Source organism: Gobius niger (assembly GCF_951799975.1).
Source record: "Gobius niger genome assembly, chromosome: 18".
Lineage (NCBI taxonomy): Eukaryota > Metazoa > Chordata > Actinopteri > Gobiiformes > Gobiidae > Gobius > Gobius niger.
In genome coordinates this window covers 1,381,400-1,399,857 of record NC_136869.1, presented here as the reverse complement: position 1 = coordinate 1,399,857, position 18,458 = coordinate 1,381,400, and the positions used below count along the sequence as shown (strand labels likewise).

Sequence of the window (18,458 nt, the reverse complement as noted above, 5' to 3'; positions counted from 1 at the left end):
ACAGAGGATGAACAGAGGAGGAACAGAGGATGAACAGAGGAGGAACAGAGGATGAACAGAGGATGAACAGAGGAAGAACAGAGGATGCTGCAGCTCTAATGGAGTGAACCCGGTTGCGTAAGAGCAGAGCATTCTGGGACACGGACCAAAACCGATACAAAGAGAACAACAGATCACACACGGACACACGTGCGCGCTCTCACTCGTGCACTCACACGTGCGCGCTCTCACTCGTGCACTCACTCGCTCGTGCACGCTCGTCTGCGGCGGGACGAGCGTGCACGAGTGAGAGGACGACTCACTTCAGAGGAATAATAGATCGACGGCGAGATCCATGTGGCCGTTACACAACAGAGCGAGAGAGAGAGAAGATGGAGACTGTGCAGTCTTAACCCCTTAACTCCCACCTGAACCCAGCACATTTTCTCCAGTCTGGCTTTACCCCAATCCAAAAGCTTCAGGAAAAAGCAACAAAACTGAGACGAAAACAAGGATGGAAATGTGACAAAAAAATGACAAAAAAATGACAAAAATGTGACAAAAATGTGACAAAAATGTGACAAAAAAATGACAAAAATGTGACAAAAATGTGACAAAAAAATGACAAAAATGTGACAAAAAAATGACAAAAATGTGACAAAAAAATGACAAAAATGTGACAAAAATGTGACAAAAATGTGACAAAAATGTGACAAAAAAATGACAAAAATGTGACAAAAATGTGACAAAAATGTGACAAAAATGTGACAAAAAAAATGACAAAAATGTGACAAAAAAATGACAAAAATGTGACAAAAAAATGACAAAAATGTGACAAAAATGTGACAAAAATGTGACAAAAATGTGACAAAAAAATGACAAAAATGTGACAAAAATGTGACAAAAAAATGACAAAAATGTGACAAAAAAAATGACAAAAATGTGACAAAAAAATGACAAAAATGTGACTGAAACCGGAGGTTTGTGACTGAAGGAGGAGGTTTGTGACTGAAGGAGGAGGTTTGTGACTGAAGGAGGAGGTTTGTGAGTGAAGCAGGAGGTTTGTGACAGAAGGAGGAGGTTTGTGAGTGAAGCAGGAGGTCTTGAACAGAAGCAGGAGGTTTGTGACTGAAGCAGGAGGTTTGTGACAGAAGGAGGAGGTTTGTGACTGAAGGAGGAGGTTTGTGACTGAAGGAGGAGGTTTGTGACTGAAGGAGGAGGTTTGTGACTGAAGGAGGAGGTTTGTGACTGAAGGAGGAGGTTTGTGACTGAAGGAGGAGGTTTGTGAGTGAAGCAGGAGGTTTGTGACAGAAGGAGGAGGTTTGTGAGTGAAGCAGGAGGTCTTGAACAGAAGCAGGAGGTTTGTGACAGAAGGAGGAGGTTTGTGACTGAAGGAGGAGGTTTGTGACAGAAGCAGGAGGTTTGTGACTGAAGGAGGAGGTTTGTGACTGAAGGAGGAGGTTTGTGACTGAAGCAGGAGGTTTGTGACTGAAGCAGGAGGTTTGTGACTGAAGGAGGAGGTTTGTGACTGAAGCAGGAGGTTTGTGACTGAAGGAGGAGGTTTGTGACTGAAGGAGGAGGTTTGTGACTGAAGGAGGAGGTTTGTGACAGAAGCAGGAGGTTTGTGACTGAAGGAGGAGGTTTGTGACTGAAGGAGGAGGTTTGTGACTGAAGGAGGAGGTTTGTGACTGAAGCAGGAGGTTTGTGACTGAAGGAGGAGGTTTGTGACTGAAGGAGGAGGTTTGTGACTGAAGGAGGAGGTTTGTGACTGAAGGAGGAGGTTTGTGACTGAAGGAGGAGGTTTGTGACTGAAGGAGGAGGTTTGTGACAGAAGCAGGAGGTTTGTGACAGAAGGAGGAGGTTTGTGACAGAAGGAGGAGGTTTGTGACTGAAGGAGGAGGTTTGTGACTGAAGGAGGAGGTTTGTGACAGAAGGAGGAGGTTTGTGACAGAAGGAGGAGGTTTGTGACTGAAGGAGGAGGTTTGTGACTGAAGGAGGAGGTTTGTGACTGAAGGAGGAGGTTTGTGACTGAAGGAGGAGGTTTGTGACAGAAGCAGGAGGTCTTGAACAGAAGCAGGAGGTTTGTGACTGAAGGAGGAGGTTTGTGACAGAAGCAGGAGGTTTGTGACAGAAGGAGGAGGTTTGTGACAGAAGGAGGAGGTTTGTGACTGAAGGAGGAGGTTTGTGACTGAAGGAGGAGGTTTGTGACTGAAGCAGGAGGTTTGTGAGTGAAGGAGGAGGTTTGTGACTGAAGGAGGAGGTTTGTGACTGAAGGAGGAGGTTTGTGACTGAAGGAGGAGGTTTGTGAGTGAAGCAGGAGGTTTGTGAGTGAAGGAGGAGGTTTGTGACTGAAGGAGGAGGTTTGTGACAGAAGGAGGAGGTTTGTGACTGAAGCAGGAGGTTTGTGACAGAAGGAGGAGGTTTGTGACTGAAGGAGGAGGTTTGTGACTGAAGCAGGAGGTTTGTGACTGAAGCAGGAGGTTTGTGACTGAAGCAGGAGGTTTGTGACTGAAGGAGGAGGTTTGTGACTGAAGCAGGAGGTTTGTGACTGAAGCAGGAGGTTTGTGACTGAAGCAGGAGGTTTGTGACTGAAGGAGGAGGTTTGTGACTGAAGCAGGAGGTTTGTGACTGAAGGAGGAGGTTTGTGACTGAAGCAGGAGGTTTGTGACTGAAGCAGGAGGTTTGTGACAGAAGGAGGAGGTTTGTGAGTGAAGCAGGAGGTCTTGAGCAGAAGCAGGAGCTCTGGAGTCACACACAGGAGATTACAGACCACATGACTCCACACGTTCCACTGACCCACTGAGGAAAACCTCGTGCATGAGTTTTCAGCCTCCAGATAAATCCACCTTCAAAGACTCAGAGCCACCGGTGGATTGAACCAATCACACGGCAGCATCACCGCGAGTGGGCGGGTCTTACAACATCAATATCAACATCTAAAGTCAGTAAAACAATCAACTAATCAACAATAGGTTCATCACAAATCACTTTAAAGGATCTATATCCTGCTATTTTAGCCATTCCAAAGTTAAGTATAGGCATTTATATGATATATTGTACCTCTACCACTATGGAGCACTCGTTTTTGTGATATAAGTGTTTTCTGGAGGTATTTTTCAAACCCGGAAGACACAACGCTTCGATTCAGTTAGCCCCGCCCCCTCTCTCCGCACATACTTTACCGTAATGCAGTTATACAGAGTTGACATCTGCAACACAGCTTCAGAAATGGCTAACACACACGCTAACACACAAGCTAACACGCTAACACACAAGCTAACACGCTAACACACAAGCTAACGTTTTGATAAACTCTCCGCTCTGCTCCATCACTGTTTACATTATGGGACTCGCGTTGGTTATAAAAGTTAATCCACTTTGGTTCTGGTGAAGGTTCACAAACATCCATCAGAGACGTCACAGAAAAACAATATTTTGGTGAAAGTCGCTGAATCCCAGAGAAAAAAACACTTCTGACGAGTGGCCTCTTCTTGAAAAAGGTTGAATAAACTCCTCGTCCTCGTAGCCAAACGCGCTTCTTTTTCTCCGTGACATTATCGTTAGGTAAGAATAAAGAACAGGCGTGTCCAGAGTCGAGCTGAAACAACTAATCGACGACTAATCGATTATTGAAATCGTCGACAACTATGTTAGTGATCGATTAATCGTTTTCTGGTTCACACAGACTCAAATAGAGCAAAAATGACATGAAAATGTAGCATTTTTGATAAAAACCTGCTTTGTTTGTAAAGTAAGTGTATGTAGTTCACTTTGTACATTGTAAATGTCATGAATATCTGTTTCAGAAGCAGAATTAGCACCAAGAGCCTCCAACAAACATTTACTTTACGTTTCCTCCATCAGCACGTCCTCAAGCGGATCCACTTTAGCTTCATGTGATCAAAAAATAGAAAAAATAAAAATGTTCCTACACGATTCACAGCCAAGCGACGAATCGATTAATCGTAAAAATAGTCGATAGATTAATCGATTACAAAATAATCGTTAGTTGCGGCCCTGGTCCAGAGTCGGTTAGAAAGATCCATCACAAACATGAGTCTGTTCAGACGCTCAGGGAAGTGTTTGACCTGGAAGCACCTCGGCTCATCCTTTCTTTCTTTTTCCCTTTATTTATTTCTTACAACAGAAATAATGAAAAAGCTGTTTTACAAATTAAAATCAGGCTGTAAGACATTACATCACAGACGTCGAGCACTTCCGTTCCGCTGTTACGACACAACTGAGCAGGTCAGTCGTTCACCAGGAGAGGGCGGAGCCTCAGAGAGCAGGAGGGCGGAGCCTCAGAGAGCAGGATTCAGGAGGATTACTGAGAGCTGCGTGAATGAAGCCACAAACCACTCTGGGGGTGTTTTTGATAAAGAAATAGCAAAACAACATGACTGAAAGACTTTACATGACAGAGGACCTTTAACAAAGAAAACCAGCAGCAAATGTCAGAACAAAAGTCTAAACTGGAGCCTTTTAGTTATTCACACTGGAATATTCAGCACACAGGGGGGCGGGAGGTCATGTGACACAGGGGGGGAGGTCATGTGACACGGAGGGAGGAGGTCATGTGACACGGGGGAAGAGGTCATGTGACTCACGCGCTGCAGTAGGGCTTCTTGTCGTAGCCTTTGTAGTTCTTCATGTTCAGGGTCATCTTGCAGACCTCGCAGTGGAAACAGCCTTTGTGCCAGTTCTGAAACACAAACAGAAGACTCGATCAATCAGTCAATCAATCAATCAATCAATCAGTCAGTCAGTCAGTCGATGGATCCACCGCAGCAGCAGAAGCACGGCCTCCTCAGCCTCAGCTCCTCCTCACGGCTCTGCTGGGATCTGGGTCAGTGAACAACTTCAATGGGTCATCACTGTGCTCCAGTTCACAGGAGCAAACAAATACTACTGCACATACTACTGCACATACTACTACTGCACATACTACTACTGTACATACTACTACTGCACATACTACTACTGCACATACTACTACTGCACATACTACTGCACATACTACTGCTGCTGATGCTGGTACTACTACTGCTGGTACTACTACTGCTGATGTAGGGCTGCTCGATTATTGAAAAAATAATAATCACGATTATTTTTGTCATAATTGAAATCACGATTATTCAAACGATTATTTGTTGCCTTTAAAAAAAACAGCAAAAAAATGACAAAAATCCAACAAAAAAGTGACAAAAATCCAGCAAAAAAAAGACAAAAATCCAGCAGAAAAATGACAAAAATCCAACAAAAAAGTGACAAAAATCCAGCAGAAAAAAGACAAAAATCCATCAAAAAAAAGACAAAAATCCATCAAAAAAATGACAAAAATCCAACAAAAAAGTGACAAAAATCCAGCAAAAAAGTGACAAAAATCCAGCAAAAAAAAGACAAAAATCCAGCAGAAAAAAGACAAAAATCCATCAAAAAAGTGACAAAAATCCAGCAGAAAAAAGACAAAAATCCATCAAAAAAGTGACAAAAATCCATCAAAAAAAAGACAAAAATCCAGCAGAAAAAAGACAAAAATCCATCAAAAAAGTGACAAAAATCCATCAAAAAAGACAAAAATCCATCAAAAAAGTGACAAAAATCCATCAAAAAAAAGACAAAAATCCAGCAGAAAAAAGACAAAAATCCATCAAAAAAGTGACAAAAATCCATCAAAAAAGACAAAAATCCATCAAAAAAGTGACAAAAATCCAGCAGAAAAAAGACAAAAATCCAGCAGAAAAAAGACAAAAATCCATCAAAAAAGTGACAAAAATCCATCAAAAAAGACAAAAATCCATCAAAAAAGTGACAAAAATCCAGCAGAAAAAAGACAAAAATCCAGCAGAAAAAAGACAAAAATCCAGCAGAAAAAAGACAAAAATCCAGCAAAAAAGTGACAAAAATCCATCAAAAAAGTGACAAAAATCCATCAAAAAAGACAAAAATCCATCAAAAAAGTGACAAAAATCCAGCAAAAAAGTGACAAAAATCCATCAAAAAAGTGACAAAAATCCATCAAAAAAGACAAAAATCCATCAAAAAAGTGACAAAAATCCAGCAGAAAAAAGACAAAAATCCAGCAGAAAAAAGACAAAAATCCATCAAAAAAGTGACAAAAATCCATCAAAAAAGACAAAAATCCAGCAAAAAAGTGACAAAAATCCCAAAATTAAAAATTTGAAAAAAAAAAACATTAAAAAAAATATTGAAAAAATTGATCGTTTTTTTGCGATTATGCTAATTTTGTAATCGTTTACTGTTGTAATCGAAATCGTAATCGAATTTCGATTAATTGCACAGCCCTATGCTGATGCTGGTACTACTGCTGCTGGTACTACTACAAGGATTATAAAGTTAGAGCAGGTAAAAGTATTTGCGATCCTCAGTGCACAGACTAAACCCGGCGCCTCCATCACAGTATCAGATGAAGTACTGCGAGTAGTAGTACTGCTCAGTCCAGGGTAGGGCTGAGCGATGATGTAAAAAAAAAAATCACAATTATTTTCCCCATATTGATCGATCTCGGAAAAAAAACAATAAATGTGTTTTTCCTGGACGAGCTGTAAACAGATGCTGCTGCTGCCCCTCACCTGGACAAACATCTGCAATGGAGGCGCTAAGAGCAGGGCCGTGGGAGGACATTTTGGCTAGGGGGTGCTGAGAGACAAGAGACTTTGCTTATTTCCTATTTATTTAACCCCTTAACTCCCGCCTGAACCGAGCACATTTTCTCCAGTTTGGCTTTACCCCAATCCAAAAGCTTCTGGAAAAAAGGTGTGAAAAGAGCAACAAAACTGAGACGAAAACAAGGATGAAAATGTAGCAAAAAAATGACAAAAAAATAACACAAAAATAACAAAAAAATAACAAAAAAATAACAAAAAAATAACAAAAAATAACAAAAAAACAACAAAAAAATAACTAAAAATAACAAAAAATTAAAAAAAATAACAAAAAATTAAAAATACATAAAAGAAATAACAAAAAATAACAAAAAAATGACAAAAAAATAACAAAAAAATGACAAAAAAATAACAAAAAAATAACACAAAAATAACAAAAAAATAACAAAAAAATAAAAAAATTAAAAAAAATTAAAAAAAATTACAAAAAAATTAAAAAAAATAACAAAAAATGACCAAAAAAATAAATAAAAAAAATTAAAAATGACAAAAAAAGACAAAAAATGTGACAAAAAATGACAATAAATTTACAAAAATGAGTTGAAAACCCCCCCAAAAAATGAAAAAAAATCTGATGACGTGAGGAAAAAGCTCCATTCAGATGACTTTTGCAGGTCTTAGCTTTCAAATGAGGTGTTACACTGGCCTACAGGATTTGGGTAAAGCTGAACTAGAGAAAACGCTCTCGGTTCAGGCGGGAGTTAAGAGGTTAATATTGCTTGTAATGCACAGACGATCCACCAGGGGGTGCTGTAACGCCCTCAGCACCCTGGGTTCCCACGGCCTTGGCTAAAAGTGTTTTTCCCTTTAGTCGAGTTAGCGTAGCATCCCCAGCTCCTCTTGGTGCCGCATGTGTCGTCTGTGCTTCCTGTTTGTTTGGGCCAAGTGTTTCCCTGGGATTGACCTGACAGGAGCTGCAGCTGCGGCGTCCATGTTGTTTTCCAGACAGTGACAGGACTGACCTCGATTAAAACTCACCACGCGGTTATCGTGATCGACCTTTATTAACCCCTTAACTCCCGCCTGAACCGAGCACATTCTCTCCAGTTTGGCTTTACCCCAATCCAAAAGCTTCTGGAAAAAAGATGTGAAAATAGCAACAAAACTGAGACGAAAACAATGATGGAAATGTGACAAAAAAGTGACGAAAAAAATTGATGAAAAAGTGGCAAAAATGTCACAAAAATGTCATAAGAAATTGACAAAAATGTGACAAAAAATTACAAAAAAATGGAAAAAAAAATGTTTTGTTTTTTTTTTTTAAATTTAAAAAAGAAAAAAAAAAATAGACTAAAATGTGACAAAAAAAGACAAAAAAAGACAAAAAAAGGACAAAAATGTCACAAAAATGTCACAAAAATGTCACAAAAATGTCACAAGAAATTGACAAAAAATGGAAGAAAAACTGACAAAAGTGACAAAAAGGTGATGAAAAAAATGACGGAAAAAAATGACAAAAATGTGACAAAAAATGACAAAAAAATGACAAAAAAAAGACCCCAAAAAAGACCCAAAAAAAAGAAGAAAAAACAAAAAGACCAAAAAAAAGACAAAAAAAAGACCAAAAAAAGACAAAAAAGACCAAAAAAAAGACCAAAAAAAGACCAAAAAAAAGACAAAAAAAGACAAAAAAGACAAAAAAAAAGACAAAAAAGACAAAAAAAAAGACCAAAAAAGACAAACAAAAACCCTAAAAAAGATTTTAAAAAAAAGACCAAAAAAAGACAAAAAAAGACCCAAAAAAAGACAAAAAAAACAACAACATAAAGGCCCAAAAAAAGACCAAAAAGAGACACAAAAAAACACAAAAAAAAAGATTTAAAAAAATTCACAAAAAATGACAAAAAACGTTTAAAAAAAGACAAAAAAAAGACTACAAAAAAGTGTTGAATACCCCCACCCCTTGAATCTGATGACGTGAGGAAAAAGCTCAATTTTTTATGACTTTTGTAGGTCTTAGCTTTCAAGTGTGGCGTTACACTGACCTACAGGATTTGGGTAAAGCTGAACTAGAGAAAATGCTCTCGGTTCAGGCAGGAGTTAAGAGGTTAATATTGCTTGTAATGCACAGACGATCCACCAGGGGGTGCTGTAACGCCCTCAGCACCCTGGGTTCCCACGGCCTTGGCTAAAAGTGTTTTTCCCTTTAGTCGAGTTAGCGTAGCATCCCCAGCTCCTCTTGGTGCCGCATGTGTCGTCTGTGCTTCCTGTTTGTTTGGGCCGAGCGTTTCCCTGGGATTGACCTGACAGGAGCTGCAGCTGCGGCGTCCATGTTGTTTTCCAGACAGTGACAGGACTGACCTCGATTAAAACTCACCACGCGGTTATCGTGATCGACCTTTATTAACCCCTTAACTCCCGCCTGAACCGAGCACATTCTCTCCAGTTTGGCTTTACCCCAATCCAAAAAGCTTCTGGAAAAAAGATGTGAAAATAGCAACAAAACTGAGACGAAAACAATGATGGAAATGTGACAAAAAAGTGACGAAAAAAATTGATGAAAAAGTGGCAAAAATGTCACAAAAATGTCATAAGAAATTGACAAAAATGTGACAAAAAATGAAAAAAAAATGAAAAAAAAAATGATTTTTTTTTTTTTTTTAAATTTAAAAAAGAAAAAAAAAATAGACTAAAATGTGACAAAAAAAGACAAAAAAAGACAAAAAAAGGACAAAAATGTCACAAAAATGTCACAAAAATGTCACAAGAAATTGACAAAAAATGGAAGAAAAACTGACAAAAGTGACAAAAAGGTGATGAAAAAAATGACGGAAAAAAATGACAAAAATGTGACAAAAAAATGTGACAAAAATGTGACAAAAAATTACTAAAAAATGACAAAAATGTGACAAAAAATGACAAAAAAATGACAAAAAAATGACAAAAAAATGACAAAAAAATGACAAAAAAATGACAAAAAAATGTGACAAAAATGTGACAAAAATGTGACAAAAAATGACAAAAAAATGACAAGAAATTGACAAAAAATGACAAAAAAATGACAAAAAATGTGACAAAAATGTGACAAAAATGTGACAAAAATGTGACAAAAATGTGACAAAAAATTACAAAAAAATGAAAAAAAAAATGATTTTTTTTTTTTTTTTAAATTTAAAAAAGAAAAAAAAAATAGACTAAAATGTGACAAAAAAAAGACAAAAAAAGACAAAAAAAGGACAAAAATGTCACAAAAATGTCACAAGAAATTGACAAAAAATGGAAGAAAAACTGACAAAAGTGACAAAAAGGTGATGAAAAAAATGACGGAAAAAAATGACAAAAATGTGACAAAAAAATGTGACAAAAATGTGACAAAAAATTACTAAAAAATGACAAAAATGTGACAAAAAATGACAAAAAAATGACAAAAAAATGACAAAAAAATGACAAAAAAATGACAAAAAAATGACAAAAAAATGACAAAAATGTGACAAAAATGTGACAAAAATGTGACAAAAAATGACAAAAAAATGACAAGAAATTGACAAAAAATGACAAAAAAATGACAAAAAATGTGACAAAAATGTGACAAAAATGTGACAAAAATGTGACAAAAATGTGACAAAAAATTACAAAAAAATGAAAAAAAAAATGATTTTTTTTTTTTTTTTAAATTTAAAAAAGAAAAAAAAAATAGACTAAAATGTGACAAAAAAAAGACAAAAAAAGACAAAAAAAGGACAAAAATGTCACAAAAATGTCACAAGAAATTGACAAAAAATGGAAGAAAAACTGACAAAAGTGACAAAAAGGTGATGAAAAAAATGACGGAAAAAAATGACAAAAATGTGACAAAAAAATGTGACAAAAATGTGACAAAAAATTACTAAAAAATGACAAAAATGTGACAAAAAATGACAAAAAAATGACAAAAAAATGACAAAAAAATGACAAAAAAATGACAAAAAAATGACAAAAAATGACAAGAAATTGACAAAAAATGACAAAAAAATGACAAAAAATGACAAAAAATGTGACAAAAATGTGACAAAAATGTGACAAAAATGTGACAAAAATGTGACAAAAATTGACAAAAAAATGACAAAAAAATTACCAAAAAAGGACAAAAATGTGACAAAAAGGTACAAAAATGAGTTGAATACCCAACAAAAAAATGATGGAAAAAAGTGAGACAAAAATGAGTTGAATACCCAACAAAAAAATGATGGAAAAAAAAAGTCTGATGACGTGAGGAAAAAGCTCCTCTCGGTTCAGGCGGGAGTTAAGAGGTTAAAGCTACACTGGGTAGAATTTTACTCATAAAATAAAATTGACAGACATTTTCCGCAGTGAAAAACACCTCAAACAAACATGAGCCTTTGCTGTGAGCGGCTCAGCTCTCCTAAGACATGACATAACTTCACCGGGAGTGTTTACGTCTCCAGCTCGTTTCCATGGAGATGTGACTAAACAGGTTAGGTCCTCATCCAAATCCATTCTTTGATTTCTCAATGCGACCCCCACGACCCCAGACAGAATTTTAAATATATAAACAGTATGGAGCGTCTAAAGCTGCAGATCATGATCTCGGTCTGAATCAGGTCGAGTGTCAGTTTGTCCCTGTCCCGGTCCCGGTCCTGGTCCTGGTCCAGGTCCAGGTCCAGGTCCCGCCCCCCTCTCTCCGCTCTCTGGCCCACATGGCTCTGACAGTAAAGGATGAATAATGGATCTGAATTATGCAACAGAGTTAGTCAGCTGTTCTCCGCCTCCACAGACGCTCCCTCACTCACTGCTTTACAATCGCTCTGAATATAAAGCACTTTTAGCTGAATCTGAGCCGGGAGCGCAGAGCCGGGGGGGCCATTGTGCATGTTTTAGGGAAGGCAGACACGGGGAGAACACGCACACTCCGCACAGAGGCTCAGGGTCTGCTGGGAATCGAACCCCAGACCTTTGTGCGGTGAACTGTTCAAGCAGAAAAAGGCACAAAAAGGAAACTCTTTAAATGTCGAGATGAATCTGAATCCTTTGCTGTAGATTAGAGACATGAATGAGGATCAAATGTATTTTTCTTTCATTTGATGTTTTGATATAAAAATAAAGCCTTTTATTTTCTTAATCTGAATAATGTTTGAGTCAGATTTAACCTCTTAACTCCCGCCTGAACCGAGAGGAGCTTTTTCCTCACGTCAGCACATTCTTTTTACATCATTTTTTCGTTTAATTTTTTTGTCATTTTTTTGTCCATTTTTTGTCATTTTTTTGTCAATTTTTTGTCATTTTTTTGTCAATTTTTTCTTCAATTTTTAATAATTTTTTTGTCATTTTTTATCACATTTTTGTCATTTTTTCGTCCATTTTTTGTCAATTTCTTGTGACATTTTTGTCACATTTCCATCATTGTTTTCGTCTCAGTTTTGTTGCTTTTTTCTCACCTTTTTTCCAGAAGCTTTTGGATTGGGGTAAAGCCAAACTGGAGAGAATGTGCTCGGTTCAGGCGGGAGTTAAGGGGTTAAATACAGATGTCATTTTTTTGTCAATTTTTTCTTCAATTTCTTTTTTTTTAAATTGTCATTTTTGTCATATTTTTGTATCAATTTTTTGTCATTTTTTGTAACTTTTTTATCATTTTTTTCGTCAATTTTTTCGTCAAATTTTCGTCAATTTCTTGTGACATTTTTGCTACTTTTTCATCCACGTTTTCTCACTTTTTTGTCACTTTTTTGTCATTTTTACGTCAATTTTTTTAACACATTTTTGTCATTTTTTTGTCCATTTTTTGTCAATTTCTTGTCACATTTTTGTCATTTTATTGGCAATTTTTGTGATTTTTTTTGTCAACTTTTTATCAAATATTTGTCAATTTTTTGTCATTTTTTGTCAATTTCTTTTGACATTTTTGCCTCTTTTTCATCCGCGTTTTCTCACTTTTTACACATTTCCATCATTGTTTTCATCTCAGTTTTGTCTTTATTTTTACACCTTTTTTCCAGAAGCTTTTGGATTGGGGTAAAGCCAAACTGGAGAAAATGCTCTCGGTTCAGGTGGGAGTTAAGGGGTTAAAAGAAAAGCATCCAAAAACAAAAATGTGCTGGATAAGCAACAAAAAAGTGACAAAAACACAACAAAATGTGACGAAAACGTGACGACAAAGCGATGAAAAACAAGAGACGAAAACACGAGCTCAACTTCATATTCACGCAATGCAAAAAATAAAAAATAAAAATAAAAAACGGTGAAAATCCTTTAAACTCGACGACAAAACAACTTTCCCGGAGCGGCGCGAGCTCACCTTGTCCAGGCAGTTGACTTTCTCCGTGGGATAAACGATCTTCCCACAGCGCGCGCACGGCGGGTTCATCTCCGACTCGATCCTGGAGCAGCGTCCCGGGAGCAGAGGCCCTGGAGCCCGTGAGAGACCGCGGGGAGGACCGGGGAGGAGCGCGGAGGCGGTGCGGGAGGAGGCTGTGGCGGTGCGAGGCTCCGGAGCGGCTCTGAGGCGGAGGACGGAGGCGAGGGATGGAGCCGTTAAGTCTGCGCCGCCGCGGCAGCGTCAGCCGGAAGTGAGGGCGCGGGCGGCGGAAGGAGTTTTATTTTGGAAAACTGAGCGACTGCAGAACATTAAACCCCTTAATTCCCGCCTGAACCGAGCACATTTTCTCCAGCTTTACCTCAATCCAAACACTTCTGGGATAAAGGTGTGAAAATAGCGACAAAACTGAGACGAAAACAAGGATGAAAATGAGAGAAAAGTGAGAAAAATTTGAGAAAAAACAGAGAAAAAATGGACGAAAAAACGACAAAAATAGACAAAAATTTGACAAAAAATGGAGAAAAAAATGAGAAAAAGTGACAAAAAATTGAGAAAAAATGACAAAAAATTGAGAAAAAATGACAAAAAAATGACAAAAATATGAGAAAAAAAATGGACAAAAAAACGACAAAAATGGACAAAAATTTGAGAAAAAATGGACGAAAAAATGGACGAAAAAACGACAAAAATAGACAAAAATTTGACAAAAAATTGAGAAAAATTTGACAAAAAATTGAGAAAAAATTGACAAAAAAATTGAGAAAAAATTGACAAAAATAGACAAAAATTTGACAAAAAATTGAGAAAAAATTGACAAAAAATTGAGAAAAATTTGACAAAAAATTGACAAAAAATTGACAAAAAATTGAGAAAAATTTGACAAAAAAATGGAGAAAAAATGGACAAAAAAGTGGCAAAAAAATTGAGAAAAAAAATGAGAAAAATTTGCCAAAAATAGAGAAAAAACAACAAAAATAGACAAAAATTTGAGGAAAAAAATGACAAAAAATTGACAAAAAATTGAGAAAAAATGGACAAAAAAGTGATAAGAATTTGACCAAAAAAATGAGAAAAATTTGACAAAAAATTGAGAATAAATGGACAAAAAAGTGATAAGAATTTGACCAAAAAAAATTGAAAAATTTGACGAAAAAGTGACAAAAAAGTCATGAAAATTTGACAAAAATGAGTCGACTGCCTAACAAAAAAAAGTGATGGAAAAAAAATCTGCCGTGAGGAAAAAGATCCATTTAGTTTTGTAGGTCTTTCAAATGAGGCGTTACACTGGGCCTACAGGATTTGGGTAAAGCTGAACTGGAGAAAATGCTCTCGGTTCAGGCGGGAGTTAAGAGGTTAAACATAAATCATCTCCATCAAGTCTTAAAATATAGGATGTATATATAATAATATTATTTTTCTTTTAAACATAAATATGGATCATGTGTTCTCACTTGTGTCCTTAATAAAGATTGAATGAATGAATAGTTTACATAATTGCAGTTTATGTTTCTTGGTTCAGCTTTACGCAAATCTAAACGTTTTGTTTTTCAAAATAGAGACAGAAACGAGAAGATAACAAGGATGGAAAGTTGGAAAGTTGGAAAAGATGGAAAGTTTTAACGTGATCATAAAAAAGCAACAAAAAAGTTACAAAAAGTAGACAATACGGCAACACAAGGAAAACGACCCATTTAGATCAGTTTTGTAGGTCTTAGCTTTCAAATGAGGCGTTACACTGGCAGAGTTGGGGAGTAACTGGTAAAGTTACTCCTTCAGTTGAGAGTGTTTAGAAACAGTTCAAATATCAAAGGAAAACATCCCAGTATCGGCGATTATATTTTAGCTCCATATTGTACAACATTATCAACCTCTTAAACCACACACGAACCGTTTTCTCCAGTTTGGCTTTACCCAAATCAAAAAGCTTCTTGGGGAAAAAAGCACCAAAATAGCCACAAAAAATTAGAAGAAAACAAGGATGTAAACGCAACAAAAAACTGACAAAAATTCAACAAAAAAGTGACAAAAAATCAACAAAAAAGTGACAAAAATTCAACAAAAATGTGACAAAAATTCAACAAAAATGAAAAAAAAAAGAAAGAAATAAAAACATACAAAAGGTGACACAACACAGCAACAACACGAGGAAAAAGATCCGTTTTGTGGGTCTTAGCTTTCAAATGAGGTGTTACACAGGCCTATATAACAGAGGACAGAATGCATTTGGTTTAGGCGGGTGGTAAGAGGTTAATTGCGGTTTATGTTTGTTGAACCGACCACATTATCTCCGGTTCGACTTTACCCAAATCTAAACATCAAATAGAGACAGAAACAAGAAAATAAAAAAACATGAAAACGTTGCAAAAAAGTATCAAAGCGTGATCACAAAAAACAACAAAGAAGCAACAAAAAAGTGGAAAAAAAAAATTTGATGAAAAAACATGACAAAAGTGACAACACAAGGAAAAAGATCCATTCAGATCAGCAGGTCTTAGCTTTCAAATGAGGCGTTACAAGGGCACGGGGCGGACCGGCCATATGTCCATTCTGGAAGAGCACAAAGGGCCCCTGGCTCTGGGGCCACCGGTCTGGCCTCTCAATTTCCTCCTTAAGCTCTAATCTTACGCCTTAACCGAGCTTTGCCCAAATCTAAAAGCTCAAAAGAAAAACGCCAAAACAGAAAAACGAAAACGAGGATGAACACGGGACAAAAATGTGCCGTAAAAGCAACAAAAAACGTGGCATAAACGTGACAAAATCCAACAAAAACATGACAAAAAAACAACAAAAAAGAGACAAAAACACAGCAACAAAGCAACGAAAAAGTGATAAAACACAACGACAAAGCCACAAAAGTAATGAAAAAACAACAAATTCATAACAAAAAGTTGCAATCACTCTTGTAGGTCTTAGCTTTCAAATGAGGCGTTACACTGTTGCTCTCCAGCTCAGGAGCTTTTAGATTTGGGTAAAGTCAATATGTATTTACGCTAATTTGGGCCACACTGGTCAGAGTCCAGGGCCGTTTTTAAGTCCCAGTCCAGCCCCTGCAAGGGCAGTGTTGGGAAGTTACTAAACAATACTCATTTTGAGAAATTGTATTCTGGTAAAGCTACTCCTTGATTTGAGAGTCTTTGAAACATCCCAGTATCATTACATTTTAGCCTCATAATCACAACATTACGAAGAAAGCCCGTTTTTCCTCCTAAAATAAAATAATCCAGTTCATACAAACATGTGTCACATGATGCTGTATCTGCCGCTCCATTGGCCAAGACTTGTAAACATCATCATTAAAGGAAAGCGAGTTTAGAACAATCCTAGTCTTCATTTTTGTAATTACACACCACATTTATACATAGATATAACGACAGTCAATGTGAAAGTATGTAGAAGTATTCAGAATGCAGTACTCTGATTAGACAAAGTAACCTAATATGCAACAAACTTCATTTTAAGGCAAGTATTCAGTAACTAAATACAATTTCAAAGTACTCTCCCAACACTGGCCTGCAGGCTGTGATCTCTGTCCAAACATACAGGATTTGGGTGAGTGACAAAAACGGAAGGATCCATTTTGTAGGCCTTACCTTCCAAATCAGGCTTCACACCGTCCTGTAGGCTGTAAACTTCAAGATTTGGGTAAAGCTGAGGTTGGTAATGTAACGTTGATGACACAGTTCCACCTTCTCTTTTTTTTAAATCTGAAATAATTCAAAGTTCCCCCTGAGGTCCCGTAATCCTTCCACCCTTGAATCAAACACAAGTCCATGTTTTGTATAAATACTGTTTTTTATTGCATGGCAGTGACTATAATAATAATAATAATAAAAACAACGTTTAAGGCTAAAGAAGTGCCGGTTCCCTCGAAGCGTAAAGCTTTAAATGTTCAAACTCGAGCGTTTTGTGCGTAAAGACAGAAGAACATAAAAGTAACATGATCCCAAACACACGGGATCGAGAAGCCGCAGAGAAACAAAAACAACTTTATAAAAACGTACTGGACGTCCAACAGCGTGAAGTAAAACCTGAACAAATCTGCAGCCATGACAGTTTCTCCTCCTTTCAAACATTTTGGATCTAGTTTAGCCTAAAGGAACAGGCCACGGTGTTTCCAGACTGAGATCTGTTCTGAGCTTAGACGAGTTCATGTGGACCTGCCTGGTCTTCACGCGTGTCCTCAGTCACGTAAACACACCACGTTAGCGTTAGCATTTAGCCTTTCCTCCTCTGTAGCTCCAAACCAGGTGAAGATAGAAGCTTCCGAGCTCAGGAGTGAAGATATCACTGCGCGGATGTGGAACTACTCCTGGTATTATTACGCCTTACAATATAGTTCCCCCTTTTATAGTTATACTGGATTAGCTTTTAGCCTCTATAGTGGAATAGAGGCTAAATGCTAACGCTGTCTGTGCTGTGTTTACGTGACGAGTACATGAACCGTCAGTCTCTGTAAAGGTCTCTCTCGATTCGACTGGAGAAACAGTTTGCCCCCAAAACACCAACTGCGGAAAGATCTGCTTCGGATCTCGGAGAAAAAACAACAGGGCCATTCGTAACTTATTTCAAAAACAAAACCATTTGTCACAGCCGACTGTTTTGTAACACAATTCCCTGGGAAAAGGTCTGGCCGTTGCCTTCTAAATATATTATTACAAACAAAGTTGGAGACATTTCTTTTAAAATCCTACACAGAATTTACCCTGTGAAGCAGAATATGGTCAAGTTTAAAAAAGACATCGATGTACCTGCTCTTTATGTTCTCTGAGACCCCAAACAGTGCAATTTCCCACAATGCATCTCGAAAAAGTAGCGAGCATCGATGGTCACTAAACGGGTCAATATAGACCACAATGCACTGGGAGAGTCTGAGAAGAGCCTGACTGAGACAGGTCTGTGAACTAAACACGACTGAAGTAAATCAGCTGTTTCAGTCGAGTGTTTGTGTTTCTCATGAATAAACGACCTAAATATAAACGGTTACTGTGAAAAGATGCTAACGTTAGCGGCTAACCTTTAGCTTGAGCTGTTAAATGACCGACAGCTTCCTGTCGAATAATCTAAGACATTCATGTAAAATCCATGTGAAATAAAAGCGTATCTGACTCGTGTTTATCATAAATATTCCACTGTCTCTGAGTTTGGTTTTTATCACAGAAATACTTTATTCCCGGAGTTTCACGAACTTTTATCAGATGTAGTGACTCAATCTGCTGGTGTTCGGACACCGGGCTCTGACCAACTCTCAGCGTCTCTGAGCTCACGCTGGGTGACTTTTTTTGTTGCTTTTTTTGTGATGACAGTAACGCCTGTAAAAGTGCCAAAACAGTCGTTCTGTTTCATAAAATAAATGTTTGTAACAATAAATAAATTCAGATTAAAAAATAATAAAAAACACATCTGCAGCTGCAGCGCGGAGAAAGTAGTGTCTTGTGTCTGAATCACCAACAGAATCAGTGACTATATAGTGCGGCCTATGTAGTGAATGACCTGTTGTTACTTCAGGCAAAAAATTTTATCCATAAATGCAAGTTCTCTGG

At 37.3% G+C, this 18,458-nt stretch overlaps 1 protein-coding gene across 1 annotated transcript in view; it reads right to left on the bottom strand.

Moving 5' to 3' along the window:
• LOC306977857 (LIM zinc-binding domain-containing Nebulette-like) overlaps window positions 1-16,966 on the bottom strand; it is a gene marked incomplete at its 5' end in the record, with an annotated part of 35,808 nt that extends 18,842 nt beyond the window's left edge. The window contains 3 exons of the mRNA XM_079576296.1: window positions 4,587-4,681; window positions 12,898-13,099; window positions 16,920-16,966. Of these exons, the coding sequence (XP_079432422.1) occupies window positions 4,587-4,681; window positions 12,898-13,099; window positions 16,920-16,966 (344 nt within the window). The remainder of the gene's footprint in view (window positions 1-4,586; window positions 4,682-12,897; window positions 13,100-16,919) is intronic.
• Between the last annotated feature and the right edge of the window lie 1,492 nt (window positions 16,967-18,458).